Below are 19115 nucleotides of genomic sequence, written 5' to 3'. Positions count from 1 at the left end.
ATCATTATTATTGTTTTACTTTTGAATAGATTTATACAATCTTTTTCATAGCATTACTCCTATTCTGTCGGTTATGCTTATTTAATCTGCCTTTCTGGTTTTATATCTTCTTTGTCAAGCATTCGATACAAAAATGATCCTTACATCATGTTTTCTAGGGCTGAACAATTCTGTGTAATGGATTTATAACATGATAGGGCGTTACCACACGAGACACCATCAAAATGTTAACTTATACAATGTAATGTAGGTATGAGACTGAAAAGATTTCAACTGTTTCTTATATGAATGTAGATGTATATGGCACCAGCTCCCCCGCGACCCTCATGTGGAGGATAAAGCAGTAGGAGATGAATGAATGAATGAATGAATTAGTAAATCACAGCCTTTGCAATTTGCTAATTGCCCTGTTTCATGTTGCATTTTTGATTTTGATTTATTGCTCAGTCTAATGGGCTGTCAGCATGTCGCTGTGTGCCTATGAAGGACTGTTGGTTGCCTCTGATGGTTACAAAGGATCCAGACAAGGAAACACACCCATGGTTTCTACTACTGCCGCAACCTTCACATTTCTCTTCATTGTCTGCACAGAAATGAGCGAGATACAAAGTAATTCCTTACACCACATAGTGCATCGTCCACTAATTGGATGGTCAGTGGTAATGCGCCTCCTCCGGTCCACGTGTTGATTTGTCCTTCAGCAAATGACTAAACCTCAGAGTGTCCTGCAGGTTGTGCCATCAGAGTATTTGTGTGAGTTAAGGGCTGTGAGGGATCGATTAGACCCTAACAATTCCATATTAACCGCAGTGAATGAAATGAAAGCACCTGTTGTTGCTTCTTCTCATATGATGCTTATACTGTTTCAATCCAAGAGAGAGCTTTATAGTTGTGGTTTTCTTTGGAATAAATTAAATAGCTTGAGTTAAAATTACATTGGGATGTAATGACCAACAGTAAAAGTAGAGTTTTGAATGACTAAATCAAATGCCGTTGTAAGCTCAGCATCCACTAATCACATGGTGAACATTGCTCTTCAGTATTTTTTTTTCTGTAATTTGTATTATTTTCATAAACAAAACCTTAGCAGATAAGCACAGTGTTTGATATCTGCATACATTCTGTATTATATCAACTGCATGAAGTGGCAGATTCGAGGTTATCTAAAACTACCGATTCATTTGTTTCTTCTCAGATCCAATTTGGAGCATGTGCATTAGATTACTGTCATAACCCGGTTAACATAATTGCACTGTCATGTTGTATATGCTCAGGCAAGTAGTCATTGCCTGTCTAACGACGTACGGACAGCGAGTAGGACTGCATCTGCTGAGCTTTTCATGGGAAACAGAAATAAAAACCGTTTCAATTGTTCCACAGATGTTACAAAGACATTGAGCTTCTCTAAAACATGAACGTGTGTGTGTGTGTGTGTGGATAGTAGCGAGGTTCAGGCTTACTGTCACACACTGTGCTGTTTGCTGGCTCTGAGAGTACGTCAGCCTCAGAGCTCATGTGATTGAGGAGGGAAGCCTGGTTATGTGATAGACATGAGGACGTCATCTGTCACAAGGTGAGGAACTTGTGTCTGCACACAGTGGGATGGTTTCATCCACCAGTGAGTTCTGGAGCTCAGTGCTCGATCAGTTAGTGGTTAGGTCTTGTGGCTGAAGGCTTTCAGAAAGAGCAGAGGACTCACAGAATGAGCTAGAGGCTTGATAAAGAGACAAGATGAACCGGGAGTTGGAGTATATGTTTGTCAAAGTAAGTTTTATTTTTCCTTCTTTTAAGTTGTTTATTTTAGTTTATTTAGCTGCTAAATAGTAGTTTTACTCAGTGTGTGAATTTGTAAACGAAAAATTCAATGAGAACGGGCTGATCTGTTGAAAGAGCAGACACTGTCTCTTTTAAGCTTAAACTTTATGCAGTTATTGGACAAGTGATCTCAAAGTTTTGGTCTTGTGTATGGTGTGGAGTCGGATCTAAGGAAACATAGCCACAGGCCAGTCCGGACACACCCTGCTTCTGAATTAATCTCAGTAGAAAGTGGTCATTGTCACTGTCAATGAAACCAGCTGGTTGGTATGAGAGCTTAAAATAAGCAACAAACCATGTTTCATCTTCAATTGAAATAACAGTAGAATATTTGTCAGTTTGTCAAAATTCAATCAGCGGAAGCCAAATTCAGTATCGCTGCCACACGTACGTCCATGGCTGTGTGTCTCCTGTGGCAGAGGATAATGCTTGTACTGTAGACTTGCAGATCAAACCTTAGAATCTCTAGTTTGGTGTCACATCCCATATTTTTCACTTTGTACTTTTTACTGTCTATGTTTGTTTGTTTGTTTTCTGTGGATGCATGAAAGACAAAAACATGGCAGAAGCTGTTCTATTGAAGTCATCAGAAAGCTTAAAGACAACAGATTTAAACGCTTTGAAGGTGTAACATGACCAAAATGGAGGCAAACATCTGACATCCAATTCTCTGCATGTCCTAAATAACCGACAGCTGAGTCTGATGCTTCTTCCATACAGCATTATGCAAACATTTCCTTCCCTCTGAAGCCTCACTAATACACTAGCTTTTTACAGTGCAGACATTTCATTAAAGGGACAGTCTCAACCACATGTGGGCAGATGTGTAACAATGCATCACACTTAACTTTGGTAAGTTCTTCCCTGATAAACACTGTATTTAAGGTTTAGTTCAGTGTTTTTGAGGTGTGCTTTTATGTGGCTCTGACACATAGCACTGACTATAAGGTAAAACAGCTGTTTGCCACTTGACAAAAGACTCTTCTAATTAAGACTGACATCTTAATACTGTATTTTAACTTCTAAATCTCCCCTCAAACAGGAGTTTTCTGTCTGGAAACTGAAGTTTGGCACGATATAGGTATCAGCTTTAAAATGTGTTATCAGATATCGGCAAACACACCAAGATCTGCTGAAATGACTAATGACCACAACAGTAGGCTAAATAAGCGGCTACCTCCTTGACTTCTATGCTGGCGCCTACAACTATTATTATTATTATTTCTTTTTATTATTTTGCTCAAAAGAAACATGATCTGCTGTGACAGGAGTAGGGAAAATATTATGTTAAGATGAAATTACCTGCAGTGGGGTGCAGGGAAAAACATACAGTATATATATTGGTATTGGTATCATTTATCGGTCCAAGCTCTCCTGATATATCGGCATATCAGATATCGGCAAAAAGTACAATATCATTCATCCCTCATTTTTATTTGTCACATGCATATAGATAAAGAGTAAAACAATACCATGTGGAGGATGCCCTGCCTCATCATTGTGCAAACAAACTAGAATAAAGTATAAATGTTTTTAATCCATCAGTAAATTCAAATATGTCATTTTGTAACTTATGTGTTTGAAATCCTTCGTTTAGGTTAACTCCAGTAACCTAAGTTTGGTGCAGGAGAGTGAGCGGTTTGCAGAAAGCGCTGTCTGGTGACAGAGAACGTATACTCTGAAGATGTCGTTGGCTTAGTTAGTTATTAGTATCAGGAGGCCTGAACTGTAACTTTAATTCACATTGACAGCCTGATTTAAAATATGAAGTTGTTGTACCTTCAGCAATTTGTCACATTAAATAAAGAGTACATTGATGTACAGTAACTGCTTTGGAGTGCATCCCTAATAGAAACATAAGTATAGTAAAAAAACCTGTAGACCAACACTGAAATGGGCCGATTATCTGCTATAAACAAACCAAAAACATTATAATTTTAGTGTCGGCAGCCCTTTTTTGTTTTTTATCACCTACACAAGTGAAGATATTAACTCTGACTACACTTATGTGATCAGGGGCTGAGCAGCATCACAGCCTCTTATTACGGCACTGGCATGCAACCTCTGCCTGCAGTCATGTTAGGTAACACCTGGGTGTAGTGAGTCTAGCAGCGGGTTTTTGCCAACCAGGCTTTCCACAAGCACTGACTGAGATCTCCAGACCTTAGCGTCATGCTGTGTCTGCCCAGCTGAGCAGAAAAACAGCAGATTCTCACGAGTGGCATCATGTGACGAGGCCTCTGCACTCTGAGACTCTATTGACTGCTTTACTGAGAATATGTGGGCAAAACACTTTTCACATTCCACTGCAGCTGTCCAGACAGTTGCCTCTACCACCCTGTATAGTGTTTTAAGGTTTTAATCTGTTTCCACTTGGTTCATTCTCATGATGTGCCTGGTTCTGAATTCCTTTCATTGTTCTGTTCAGATGAAGAACACTATCATTTTGTGAGTTGATCACAACTGAGGAGAGGATTCCTGCAGTATTATATAAAAAAGAAAATGAATGCCATTTTAATTATGTATTTAAAACTGAAGTGTGAAACTTTTAAACACATGTCTATTACATTCAAACCATCGTCAAATGAGTTCAGGCAATGATGATTCAATTACATATTGTATATTTAAAAGTAAATGAGTGTTTTCCATGTAGGTGTTGTCATAAACATTTATCATAACAGTTCGATCACTAGGAGAAAGAGAGCCCACAGAGCTACCCTAACCTAACCCTAACCTTAACCCTAACCAGTCAATGCCTAATCCTAACTTTTACCTAACCATAATTAAAACCTTAGCCCTCAGCTTAACCAGTACCTCAGAAATGAGGTTCTCATTAGGACCATGTTTTGGTCTCCATGAAGAGGAAAGGCCAGGAAAGGTCCAGAAGAATTAAATACAAGTACTCACGCACACATGCACGCAAGCACTCACACACTAGGGATTGAATGATATAGGTTTTTCTATTGAGAAATCAGTGCATCCAGTGACCAATAAATGAACGACTATTTATTGAACAGCACTATCTGCAGTCTGCATTTTGTGTCAGCTTCTATAGCCTCAATAAAAAGAAAGTATAAAGTAAATAAATATTGACTATTTGAAACATCGATCAAGTTTCTTATGAGGTTTATCAACTGTGACACACAGTTGTATTGGTCGTACATCATTGTTTTTTTTCTCCTGCTCACTTTATTCAGTGTTTTTGTAAAATATTTGTTGTTGTGTTTGCAGCAGTGGTAACCTATAACAATATAATGCGAATGTAATGGAAACTGTGGGGTAGTTGACTGGAATAAGATTAACTAATGCTAAACCCTGAGCTTTCCTAATCAGTTCCTGATCCTTTGTCTCAGTTAAACCAGGATTAGCATCAACCCTAACCATGAAGAGCAACCTTTTCCTGTTGTGAACTGTCCTGCTCTTTAGTCAACTGTCATTTTTCGATTAATCTGTTGGGGATCAGTGTCCACAAACCAAAATGATTCAGTTTTAATGATTAGTTTGTTATATGGCGCAAATAAACCAGAAAATATTCTCATTTGAGAAGCTGAAAAATCTGGGGAAAAAACCCCTGAAAAAACTGATTAATCAATTATCAAAATAGTTGACGATTAATTTAGTAATCGATTCATAATCGATGAATCTGTTTCAGCCCTAATCTGAATATTTTTGGGCTGTGGTAAGACAAAACACGATCTGGGACTGTAGAAATCATAAAAGGATGTTTGTCAGTATTGTATGATATTTTGAATTGGTAAATAAATCTGCAGCCGTAGACCGAAAACATATCTTGGCTGCTTAATTTCCCCAACGTTTCTTATGTGAATATGTCACAATAATAATCCATAATCCAGTACCGAATTGCCAGAATGCCCCTTTTATCTAGAAGTCACCTTGTTGTGTTCTCTGCTGCCTCTCTGGAGGGCAACAAAGGCAGTTGTATACTCAAGGTGGGATCACACTGTATACATCGAAGGGCGTCTGTTCTGTCCCTGACTGGTTGCAGATTAGAGGAGCTGAGGACTGTGTTGCATTGTTTGTGTGCATTTTCTCCCTATTGTAATAGTAGATATGCAGTGCATGCATTTTTATTTTGTCTAAATGTCCTCTCTGTACACACAGTTTATATTCACACAAATCCATCATAGAGAAATCACATGAGCCTTCCATCAGTGTGACTGTGTCCAGTGTTAATGAGCAACTAAAACAAGTCCAGGAATCACAGACCTGCAAATAAAACTGAACCTCTCTGGCTGCTTGAGTTCTGATGTCACATACTGTATCATGTCATCATCCATTTCTCTGTTAAGTAGAGACGGAGCTGCTGTTCTCTGACTCATCGAAACTTTCTCTCCAGTTTCCAAATGCTCCATCTTATGTTACATGGTGGAGTGTGTGAGTGTGTTTCTTTGTGTGTCTTTATGTCCTTGTCAGGACCAGTAGTCCTCATAGAGACCTATTGTGGCAGTTTCTTAAGTATGAGGCTAAGATTTGAAATGTGATTAGGTTAAGGTTAGGGTTAAGGGTTTGGTAAGGGTGTCCAAAAGAAAGGAAGTCAATGCAGTTTCCTCAGAAGATTAGCTGTGTGAAACGTGTGTGTGTGTGTGTGTGTGAGTTTCATCCAGCAGCATTATATCCCTGCCTTTTTGTTAGTTTCTCAATCATCACCAATGACAGTTTCAACTTGTATCTTAATCTAGTTCTAACCTGATTCTTAAAACCAGTCAAAAACTCTCCAAAGTGTTATCACTTGTTCATTATATGAAGTCTATAATTCAAAACAATCCTCCCACTCACACACACACACACACACACACACACACACACACACACACACACCTACATCTGTTTCACATGTCAGTAGGTGTCAATGCTGAATTATTTAACACTACAATGTGTGTGCGTGTGTGTGCATGCGCGTGTGTGTGAAGATCTTGATGATTACCACTGTTTTGCTCAGTAGCACAGTGATGTCTCTAACTCAGTAGTGCTATTTTTAGCTTTCTCTCTATCCCTCACCCCCCCCTCCGCCTCTCTCTCCTTTTCCTTGTTGCTAGGAGGCTGCAAGGACAGCCTCCTAAAGGGACCAAAAAAGTGAAACTGACTAATGAAATGGTGGAATGCAGAGGGAGGGAGCAGTTTCTTTACTTTTTTTTCCAGTCTAAGGAAACTGTTTTGAAATGGAGCAACACAAATGTGCACATGAGCAGATGCTGCTTAAGAGAAAGGGCAGAGTTTTAAATGGAAGTTACACAAAATTATGTCTCAACTATGAGAGCGTAAAGTATAAAGGGAAAAAAATACATAAGGCTGAGGCTGCTGTGAACACTATGCTCTCTTATAAATCTAAATGATATATTAATATTAGTAATTATACACATTAATATATAAATACACCAGTCAATCAACATTATTTAACCCCGTATTTCTTACTATAAATTGCTGCAGTGCCATTAATATCATCTTAATTTATGTTATATAGATTTTTTTATTAGCTTGAAACCAGACTCCTTCTGCTCTATCGCACATTTATAGTGTACTTTATTTATTTGTTTATTGCTGTTGGAACCTTTGATAATATTACATAAATTGTCTTGAATTTTAAATGCCATTGAACTGTTTTCATTTCATCTATTGTCCATTGAGGACAGACGTGTGTGGAACTGGGCCTGACAGATATTTTAGCTGTGTTTATTTGTGTGTAATGAATTTTAGGTTGTGATCTGTGGTTGGAGGATACTGACTGTTCCTGTGGGTCTCCCTCTTTTAGTTTCTGCACTGTGTGACTCTTACTCTGCAGACACACACAAACATATTCAGTTTATGTTTAAACGGGAGGATTTATTCCTTTCATTCTGCCTTCTTTCTTTATGAGTTATTGTTTGCACTAATCACTAGGAAGGATCTCTGCTTATGTTCATCGACCACTCTGGTGTTCCCCCTTAGATTCCGATCTTGAATTAAAAGATCTTGCAGCTCGATTTTATGAATAGAGTGCACTCAGCATATTTTTTGCTTGTTCGTCTATCCCCACCTGCCAACGACGTTCCAAGACAGCAGCCACAGAACCAAACTTCCCAGCTGCATCTCTTCAGCACTAATTGAGATTCTAAATATACTCTTCTCTGAGATGAAGCTGCAGTGATGTGCGTCTCCAACAATGACTCCTCCTCCAAATCACATTTTACGGTGCCCTTGACAAAGGTCGATTATGACGGACACTGCTCTGGTAACCTCTGGCCATCAGGCACACCACCATCATCAAGAGTTAAGCCATGAGAACTTGTGAGTGCAGTGTAAAGGAATGACTATATGTGCTTGGGAAATATGTGTCTTCAAACACAATATCAGAGAGCGTCTTTCTTCTGTCTCTCTCCGTCTGTCTGTCTCACTCTCGCTGTTTCTCTTCCTTCATTATGACAGCAGAACGAATAGGGATGGGTGGGGTACAGTGAGGAGAGATGCGCCATGAGTAAATCAATTACAGATGGTGTCAGACAAATGTTTGTGTACATGTCTTTAGTAGGCTGTGTGGAGCAATTGTCAAGCAAACCTGTCTTTGTGAGGACATTCTGACCTTGTGAGGACATTTTAACAGGCTTTTTGATGGTTAAGACATGGTTTAGGCACTTAGTTGTGATGGTTATGGTTAGGGTAAGGGGCCAGGGAATGCATTATGTCTATGTGAGTCCACACAAAGGATGCAAAACCAGAGTGTGTGTTTGTGTGTGTATACTTGATAGGTCTATTATTAGGAAACGCTGGTCTGTTAGGCTGCCCCTGCTTTTCCTTTATAATACATTACCTACCTATTTTACCTCATGATACGATATGCGATACATGGTTAACGATACCAATAATAATGTTATTGAATATTGTATCGTGAGGCACCATTATCACAATACAGCTATTTTGTGGTAATCCACATAGTGCAAGACATCATGATATGTTGTCCAACTGAAGAAAACTAAGCTTTCATGAAAAGTTAAAAGTGCAGGATTTCTCTATTTATTCACAACATAGAGAACAAAGCGCATTAAGCCTATGTATCTCTTCACGTAGATTTCTCCGCCGTGAACTCCCCCTTCTTCGGCCAGGTAACTCTCACCAGCATTTCATCAAGTAGCAATTCCCAGCGAGTGAAACTGACGGGGACTGTTTACTTCAGAGCAGGAACCTGGCTAACAACTTGAGCTTTCTTTCCATTAGAATTTCGTTCCGTTTGCTACATAAGCAGTTATTTACATTTTCTTTGTCAAAAAAACTAATTATCCGTATTCTCCCACTTGTTGTTTCCTGACACAAGGGTCAAGGTTTGAAGAAGAACACATGATAAACACTTAAATGCTTAAACACACATGAAGATGTAAAGGTTGCTGAGTTTTGCTGGGAATATTAGCATGAACATCTGTAGTCAAAGACTTTCACTGTTGTTATTTCCGTGTAACTCAGTCGATGTTCTGAGGCTGCAGCTTATATTTCACACCATGAATCCTATGAGAGAGTAAGGTGTAGGCTGGGTGTGAGTGATGATGAGCATGTCATGATTCAGATGATCGGTAGTGAAGCAGCGGACCAAATGAATTACCAAGCTTCTCTCCTCGTCGTGCACCACAATAAGGTCCTGTCAGTGACTCTGGGAGACTGTCATCAGCAGTTTATATAACTAAGCCAAGAAAAGCCATAAAATTGTTGTTGGTGCGTCTGAAAGACTGTGTGCTCATCGTCATGTGCTTGAGTTATAAGAAGATGACTTTTTAGCATTCCTTTAGTTGTGTCTGAAACAAAGACGTCTCCTTCTTTTCATTTTGAGATTACGCACGCACATACAGGTTTTGGAGTGACTCTCTTTGTGCTGTGGGTGTAAGTGTGAATTTGAATGCTTCAACACGAGGAGAAAAGGGGGTTTAATTTTATCTGCTTTAACTTTGAATGTTTTGTTGTTCAATAGTTGTGTTCTGGGAGAAGTTAGTCCTAATAACACGAAACAGAATAGTGATACGGAGTCAAACAGGAATGCAACTTTGACCTCAAATTACTTGGATTATTTAGCTATAATGGCTTCTTATTCACTTATTCTTATAACTCTTATCTTTAGAATTAAAACTTTTGACATTTACAGCTGTTAGGCCACTAACTTTGATTTCACCCATGCAACACACACATAAACACACAGGCATGTAGTCACTGCACGAGTCTCTGGGTTACTAAGGTTGTTTCTTCATTCAGGACACAGTCATCTGGTAAACCCTTAGAAGTCGGGCCTTTTAGAGTGTGTGTGTGTGTGTGTGTGTGTGTGTATCTGCATTTGTCATGCATACCTTTGTCTGCTGGATTCCTCAGCCATGTGACCGGCAGTGATCATTGCTGTTTTTCCTCTCGTCTGTGATCAGCTGATAACCTCCAGTCACAAGTCTGACGTTTCATAGTAATGTGTGTGTGTGTGTGTGTGTGTGTGTGTGTGTGAATTTTATGTAATGACCATACAACCTCTAGAACAGCATTCTTCTGCGGGTTATCTCTTCAGCTAGTATTTGTTCAACATTTCATTCCCACAACTTCATAGACCATGAGAAGACATGTGACATCATGATTGCGGGGACACAAAGCCCAGTGTTTCTCAAGGACATTGTGTTTTAACTCGTCGAGAAAAGAAGTATAAGCAACCTTCCTTTTAAATAAGCTGATGGTGGAGCAATTTAGGCGACTTATCAATGTTGTAACCTTCTTGGAAAACTAGATGCAGCAGTTTATCACAACAGGATTCACAGTAAAGGAAGCCAAGGAATTGTCAGTAAAGAGTACGTCGTATATAATGCCTGCACCACTGATACTTAGGGTAGTTAAATTTCTGTTTGACAGCACTTTTCTTGAATCATGTTTTAAACCTTGCTATTGTTTTTCTCTCTGTCTCTCAGCGTGCTCGGGTGTGGATCCCCGATGCTGAGGAAGTGTGGAAGTCCGCTGAGCTCACCAAGGACTACAAAAATGGCGACACCTCTCTGCAGCTCTTGCTGGAGGACGGAACGGTGAGAATCATGGCATTATTAATTGCTTCATTCATTAGCTCATAGGATTTTCCATTTTCCTGAGCTCGGTAGTCGTTTATCCAATTGTAGTATGTTCCTGTGCTTTCGTAACTTTGAAATCATGTGGACATTACAACCACAAAACTGTGTTGTTGTATGTTTTACTCCTAATACTTAACTTTTCTGACTAACCTAGTGACTAACCAAACTAGTACTATATAAGAAAGTAAATGCAGGACATAGCATATGAATTTACACATCTGCAAATGTTTTCTCACATTATCATTCATCTTGACATGTCTCTGCTTATAGACAAAATCAACAAAGTACCAGAAGTAAGTAAGGTTTGAATGCAAGCTTCCTGAAATGTCCGAGTGATATCTCACGGTTAAACTGCAGACTGTAACAAATGGAGGACTCCTCTGGTCACCCAAGCACATCAGGGAACTATGGTGGCCTTCATAACCCTAACGTTCCGGAATTAACAATGCTTTTTAAACCGTCTTTATGCAGAGAAAGCGATCCAGTCTGAACATAACTTGTGCATGAGGTGTACGAGCTGAAGTCTCCACATAAAGAGAGAGTGGAATGAGCTATCAGTACAAGAACAACTTGTGTTTTTCCTCCAGAGCCATGGCAGATCCATAACCTATCCCATGATGTTTTTGAGGGGGTACATATGAAGTACTGTAAGTGGGTGTGGACTGTGGACATTTACTCTTGATGATTTAAATCCATTGTTGACCAGTCCCAGGAAAATGCAGATGTTTTTTCAGAAGAAACCTGAATTTACCTAATGAATTCATGAAAAGGAAACTAGGGTCTCTTCTATTTTGCATTAGATATACATTTTCTTAATTGTGCAAAAATGAAAAAAACACAAAGAAATCATAGTTTGAGAAGACCAATATCAGTTGATACCGATATCGTGCTGACTATCAATGTTTTTACTGCACTGAATTTATGATCTGTGGGTTTTTCTTTTTTATATTCACCATTAGAGCTGCAACTAACGATTCTTTTCATAATCGATTAATCTGTCGATTATTTTCTCAATGAGTCGCTTGGTCCATAAAATATCAGAAACCCTTAAAAAATGTTGAGCAGTGTTCGTCAAACCTGGAAATGATGATGTTCTCAAATGTCTAGTTTTGTCCACAAACCAAACTTTTAATGATTTGTGTTATCCAGCAAAGAAACGAAGAAAATACTCACATTTAAGTAGCTTAAACAATCAGAAATGTTGTTTTGATCATGAAAAAAGCTTTGAACCGATTAATCGATTATCAGTTGTCGATTAATTTAGTAATCGATGAATAATCGACTCACCGATTAATTGTTTCAGCTGTATTTACCATGTAACACAGGTCACGCCCTAATAAGTAGAAAGTCATGACACAATGTCTGCACCTCTGTTGTGTTCCTGATCGTCCCCAGAACATTGAACACACGCTGGACCCTAAGACGAAGAACCTGCCTTACCTGCGAAACCCTGACATCCTGGTGGGAGAAAATGACCTCACAGCGCTCAGCTACCTGCACGAGCCGGCTGTGCTCCACAACCTCAAAGTCCGCTTCATCGACTCTAAGCTCATCTACACTTACTGTGGTAGGAAGTCACTCTTGTAACAAAACCCAACTGTGTTGTCAGTTCTTCAACTGAATTTAAGGAAATGAAAACAAAAGAAAATAAAGGTTCAGCAACTGTCATTTTGACTTGCTTGCACAGGACATGTACACTACAGCTGTGTGATGAAAAATGTGAACATGTTATTGTTATATTTTAAATGATCCGCTACTATACACATGCTTGATTGTTGGTAATTGTGTTTATGAGACAGCATGGATGATTTCATAGTTCATTAGTTTAGCACTGATTTAATGTCTGTGACATTTGCTGTATTTATGCTGTAAGTCATACCTTGTGCTCTGCCAATATATTTACACTGCTATATGAAGCAAATTAAACAGCCTAAATACAATTTATTTCGATTTTATTTTTTCGAAAATCTCAACTTGCCACTTATGCTGGTGTTTGGAATTTATTGCTGGTGAAAAAAATGTCACTTTTATAAATCAACTAAGCACAATGTTGGTTTTTATTCACTTTTTAATTTTGATGTTTGCTGTTCAACAAGTTATTGATATACTGATTATTATTCAACGTCTAGTCTGTGTGATACCTGATGAATGCGGCCCAGTCACGCTGCAGGTGAGCTCACACCTTTTATCTGTGTCACAGGAATCGTTCTGGTGGCCATCAACCCGTACGAGACGCTGCAAATCTATGGAACAGATATCATCAATGCCTACAGCGGTCAGAACATGGGAGACATGGACCCCCATATCTTTGCTGTGGCAGAGGAGGCTTACAAACAGATGGCCAGGTCTGTGTGTGTGTGTGTGTGTTACCTGATTAGCTCTCGTTCCATTCTCCTTGTTGAGCAGCCCCCCCTCTCCCTTTAGGGTTTGTAGGTCACCGCTGAGACAGAAATAGCCTCAACGTGGTCTCACCGTCTCTATTTCTCATTCACTTTGCATACATGCATGATTTTCTCTACAACATGCATCTAATCGATCATTGTGCCCCCCTTCTGTGTCTGCGTCATCAACGCACCAGCATACACATGTTGAGTACACTAACGGTTACGTGTTGCTCCTATGTGTCGGTCCCTGTGTACCTCTGTATCTTATGTGGACCTTCACCAAAAGTCTAATTATGTGTCACAGGCACAGCAACACTCTGAGGCTGATTTGGCTTCTTCTACTCCATATTTTTTAAAAGCTTTAATATTTCCTGTGAACACGGGGGTTGATTTGACTGATTTGAGACGAATGTTAGCCTTACCCTGATGATTTTACAGTAATGCCACTTTTACCATGGACATTCGTTCTGTCTGGGGTCACCTGATGCTTTTTGATTAACTTGTCAGGGACGAGAGGAACCAGTCAATTATCGTGAGTGGGGAGTCCGGAGCAGGAAAGACGGTATCAGCCAAATATGCCATGAGATACTTTGCTACAGTCAGTGGCTCCGCCAGCGAGGCCAACGTGGAGGAGAAAGTCTTGGCTTCCAATCCCATCATGGAGGTGAGGACTCGATTCTAAGCTTGGACTTTTAGATGTTTTATTTCAAAGATGTTTACTGATTGAGACTTTTCCACTCACTGAACTCAACTGTACAACCAACATATTTACAGAGTTTGTAGAACGAGATGTGACCTCTTTCACCCATACTGCTGTCATCAAAGTGAAAGCTTTCCTCCTCTTTTCCTGGCATTTTGTGTAAAGAAATGCTTGCGTTTCTTGGTCCAATAACACCACAGTATATATATATATATAAGCTAAGTTGATTTGTGAATGATGTCGTCTGTGGTTCTTCTCTCATCTCTTCTCCTTCTGGCCCCGGGCTGCCCTCTCACTGTGATATACAGCTCTTATGTGTGTGTGACTGTGTACTTGTGTATTTCCTCCTGCAGAGTCACAGGGACAGGAGGAGTTGGAGAGCTCTCCTGTGCACATATGTCACTTACCCCACTTCCATCCCCCCCACCATGTTCATCCTTTCCAGCCACACTGCTAACACGAGTCTCCTCCTCTCAGCCACCACTTTGACCTCAAGCCAATCAGCAACAAGCTTTCAGAAATGAAAAGAAAGCTTTCATTATATCGCAGTGATGTCACCTCTGCCTTTAAGCCTGGGCGCATAGTACAAAACCCAAAGTGCAGGAGAGAGTTTGTGCGTGATGTTTTCAGTATGTGTTGATGCTGATGCTAATGTGAAAGACACATTTTCTGCAGTGAGAGACAGTTTGGCCTTCAGCAAGTGTAGCTAGTTTCTGTGTATGTGTGTGTACGCTGCCTCACCCATCTACAGACAATTCCCAGTGAGACCACTGGTGAGACCTATGTATTGAACCAAGGCTGCTGCCTGCAGATGATTTATGTGCAGAGTTGTAGTTCAGTTGCTCAGCAGGAAATGTCTGTTAACATATAATTGATCCAACTCCTGCATGTGGAAGGACAGAGATCTATTAAGTGCTTTGCCCTGTGTGGACCTCCAATAAAGACTGTGGTGCGTTTGTTTTAGAATCATCTGAATATGATGATACGGAGGAAAATATTAGGGATGAGCCGATAAGATATTCAGTATTGGTATCGGTCAGATACTGGTCAAAATCACTGGATAGGATATCAGACAGGTAAAAATGTCAAATCCAATACAATTCAAAAATCCTATATATATATAGCATGCTTCACTATGCACTGTAAAAAATGTAAATAAAAATGAGCAACGACACTTTAGCTGAGTCATGAAGAATATTTGCTACACAGCTAGAGAATTATGTTTTTGAAATCACTTGAAATGACTCGGCTTCATCGTTTAAAAGGACTAAAATGACTGAATCGGACTGATATCGATATTGGTACATAATCTAGTTTGTGATATCGGAATCAGTATCAGACATGAAAAAAGTGGTATCATGTCATCCCAAGAAAAAAGATATATCTATGTATTTATATTATAATATTTGTAGGTAGGCGGGTACTTCATTATCACTGCACATTATAGACTTAAAACACTTCTTCTTGACAGTTGATGCGTTTCACACGTTTACTGGGTCTGGTAAATACTTACTACCATTTACTATTTTGAACTGGTCACCTCAGGTTGGTTGTTCAAACCTTTTTAGCGTCCTAAGCATTCCAAAAATGTAGAAAAATGTGACCTGCTCAGCAGGAAAGTAGAGGTGTAGAAGTACTCAGTTGAAATACACCTAAGTACAGTGCTGTGCCAAAGTCTTTTGCAGGTTAATGTGTCAAGTATTTAGTGTGACTTACTTACACACACAAACAACAACACAATTAAACAATAACACATTAGCACGTTTGCACAGGACTCTATCATGGACTGTCTGGATGCTCCGTCATGGAGTTTACTCCTCTGTGTGACTTCAGCTTGAAAAGAACTGAGTGTTGTCTACAGCTTCATATTTATTGGACAATATGACACATATTAGATTTCCTCATCTAACTCTTAAAAATAATAACAATGATTGAACTACCTTTCTTATTCAAGAATTCCATATTATTCTTAAAAATCATTTTCACTCTGACCCTGGGCCCTTTGTATTATAAGTTGTGTTTAGGGCTGCAACTAGCGGTTATTTTCATAATCTAATCATCTGTCGATTTATTTTTCTCGAGTAATCAAGACTAAGTAATTGTTTGGCCCATAAAATGTCAGAAAATGTTGATCAGTGTTTCTGGAAATGATGATGTTGTCAAATGTCTTATGTCCACAAACCAAAAGAAATATCCAGTTTGATGAATTCTTTGTTACATGGAGGAAAGAATCCAGAAGATATTCAAATTTAAGATGATCAATGAATAGGTTATCAAAATAGTTGCTTAATTTAGTAATTGATTTAGTAATCGATAGATTTAGCAATTATGGGCAAAATATCTAATAAGGTTGTAGTTTGATTTGCGATGAAATTTTAGTTCAATATTCACTGTAACAGATTTAAAAATGATGGAACATTGTACTATTAAAATACTGACTGCTCCATATTCTAGTGCAGGGATTAGAACCTAAAGATATAAATTGCAAAGATATCAAAAGCTGTGACTGTGTTTAATGAGATAGTAATACATAATAAAACTAAGAGAATAATGAATATGAATAGGTCTTTCTGTTAACAATCTCTGATATTAAAAACCCTTTGTGATTTGCAAATTGCTCTTTCAATTACATAATGATCAATTGTTCTGCTGTAATATTCATAACCACAGATACAATTACCATTCCCTCTACTGTTGCAGTATTCTGGGACACCTGGAGCTTAAATTTCATTTAAAATATTAGATTTTAAATGAAATTTCTTTTACGTAAAACTGAACCTCTGCACCACCTACATTGTGTTTCACTTTAAACACCGTCACCTGAACGTTGTGTTTTTGTGTTTGTCCCCCAGGCCATTGGAAACGCAAAGACCACCAGGAACGACAACAGCAGTCGTTTTGGCAAATACATTGAGATCGGCTTCGACAACCGCTACCGCATCATTGGTGCCAACATGAGAACGTATCTACTGGAAAAGTCACGAGTGGTCTTTCAGGTGAGTGTACAAATGCACGTCATGAAAGCACTTACATAGTGGGTTTTTGTATGTTCCATTGACTTGCATGTATTCCATTTCTCACTGCAGCTTGACACATCAGAGATAGTTGACCAACCATGAGTCAGCAGATCTTGATTTGTTATGGCATTTGTTAGAATCTCTTTACAGTTTATTTTATGTGCATCTCATTAAGAAACATACTGGTTGTTGTGATGTTACTTAATACAGACAGGATGAAGAAAATCAGGTAAAAAAAAAATATAACAGCTGTAACTACTGATGCCACATTGTAGCAGAGTTACTTCTTATACAAAGACCAAATCTGTGACTTTGCTAAACTCAATTAGGGACTTCAATAATTACTTGCATCATGTTTTTTCTTAAAGAAACCTTGACTTTCAGGGAATGAATGACACACATCAAGTATACATATTTACTTAACTATTATTGATGATACGCTGGTCTGTTCTTCCTGTATTAGCTCTTGAAGGCAACAGACAGTCGTGTATTTGCATCATGCAGCTGTACTAGGACACATTATCTCTGTGTTAAATGCACTGGTAAATTATATACACATTATATCACTATGCTGGTGACTGAAAATCTTACTGATTTCCAATTACTGACTGTAGAACTGATGCACTTTAAATTTATTGAATTTAAATGTGTTTATTTGGCAGGGGCAGTGGTATTTCTGCAAATGTACCCGAGTTAGCCAAAAGACTATTTTTCATCCGCAGTCCCTAATAAAAACAGCAATATAAAATATCAAATATATATATATACAAACAACAATGACGATAGTATACACAAAAGACTGTTGACAAATACAGTGAGCAGACACAGAATAAACAACAACAACAAATACAGTGAGATGACAGAAACAGTAGCACGGTAAGGTTGGGCAGGGCACACATGCTGATAATATTTATGTTAATGTTGGCATGTCTGACTATTTCTGAACCATGCACCTGCACATAGTAAACATTTTAGCTTAACATCAGGCCACATGCTGGACAAGTAGCACTATATATCCAAGATATGTCACCACCAGATCTACATAATCAATAAAATACTTTTAATTACTGATCTTAAGAGGATTGCACTTATGTAGATCACACTTTTTCCTCTGCCTGCTCCCGTGAAGTAACTGCCTCACTGATTTTCATGGGCTCAGTCCTCCTATATTGTGTGCTCCTGTGGGTGTGTTTGCTCACTGGTGGGGCAAGTATGTCTGAAGTAAAGGTTTTTTTTACTTTTGCACACATGTGTAAATGAGCGCACACACACACACACACACACACACATGCTCTCTCACTCTATTGTCCTAGACAACAGTGTTGAGGAATGAGGAAGTTGTTGGAGAGATGTGCTCACTTTCCTACTCACATTTTTCACATGTTTTGCTCCAGTACCACCCATTTATAGGTGTGTTCGACTCTGTGTGTGTGTGTGTGTGCTTTTTTTCATTCTGTGTTGGCCTGGTTAGCCAGGTGCATTATTGTTACCTATTGTGCGGCTAAAAAAAAGTCTGGTAAAATGACATTTACATGTGACTGAGTTGATTTGCCTTTGAGTAGTAACACAGTCAATATTCCCATCATGAATGTAGGTTAAACATGTCTATAACCCTCACAAAATACACATTTGTCTGATCAATAACGTTCATGTGATGTACAGTATATGAATAAACTGAGCTTGTTGCTGGCGGATATGCAGCTCTTCCTTTACATTGTATCTGCAACATGTTCTCTTTCAGGCAGATGAGGAGAGGAATTATCATATCTTCTATCAGCTCTGTGCATCATCACATCTGCCTGAGTTCAAGATTCTGAATCTGAGTAAGTTTCTCTCCCACACACTCATTTTTTTCCCCAAGAAAACAGATTTTCATGTTTATCACAATCTGTCATTAATTGTGTTGCCAAAATGAACTGAAATTAAAATGAAATTAAAATGAGTAGTACAGGATAGTTGGATAGGTAGGATTTTTCTTGCTACTTTGGGTTGGATTTCCATTCATGAACATTGCCAACAAACATGCACCTACTCCCACACATGTGCCATTCATCAGCCTGAAACCAGCAATTTACTAGTCAAACCCACGTGCACAAACAAACCTCAGGGAGAAAGCAGGATAAGGTTA

General features: G+C 38.9%; 1 protein-coding gene across 5 annotated transcripts in view; it reads left to right on the top strand.

Annotated features, from left to right (window-relative positions):
- Nucleotides 1–19115, top strand: part of myo5aa (myosin VAa) — a 49566-nt gene that overhangs the window by 3596 nt on the left and 26855 nt on the right. For 4 of the 5 annotated variants that reach the window (XM_044030425.1, XM_044030424.1, XM_044030423.1 and 1 more), the window contains exons 1-7: nucleotides 1668–1764; nucleotides 10734–10844; nucleotides 12282–12453; nucleotides 13087–13231; nucleotides 13778–13934; nucleotides 16823–16966; nucleotides 18729–18810. In XM_044030425.1, the coding sequence (XP_043886360.1) occupies nucleotides 1732–1764; nucleotides 10734–10844; nucleotides 12282–12453; nucleotides 13087–13231; nucleotides 13778–13934; nucleotides 16823–16966; nucleotides 18729–18810 (844 nt within the window). In that variant the 5' untranslated portion in view covers nucleotides 1668–1731. Of the gene's footprint in view, nucleotides 1–1667; nucleotides 1765–10733; nucleotides 10845–12281; nucleotides 12454–13086; nucleotides 13232–13777; nucleotides 13935–16822; nucleotides 16967–18728; nucleotides 18811–19115 lie in introns of those variants that run through there. The other variant, XM_044030421.1, reaches the window with a different exon arrangement.

This window comes from Solea senegalensis, linkage group LG7 (genome assembly GCF_019176455.1).
Source record: "Solea senegalensis isolate Sse05_10M linkage group LG7, IFAPA_SoseM_1, whole genome shotgun sequence".
In the NCBI taxonomy this organism is placed as follows: Eukaryota; Metazoa; Chordata; class Actinopteri; order Pleuronectiformes; family Soleidae; genus Solea; species Solea senegalensis.
Note: the sequence above shows the minus strand (reverse complement) of the source record. Positions and strands in the feature narration are given on the sequence as shown.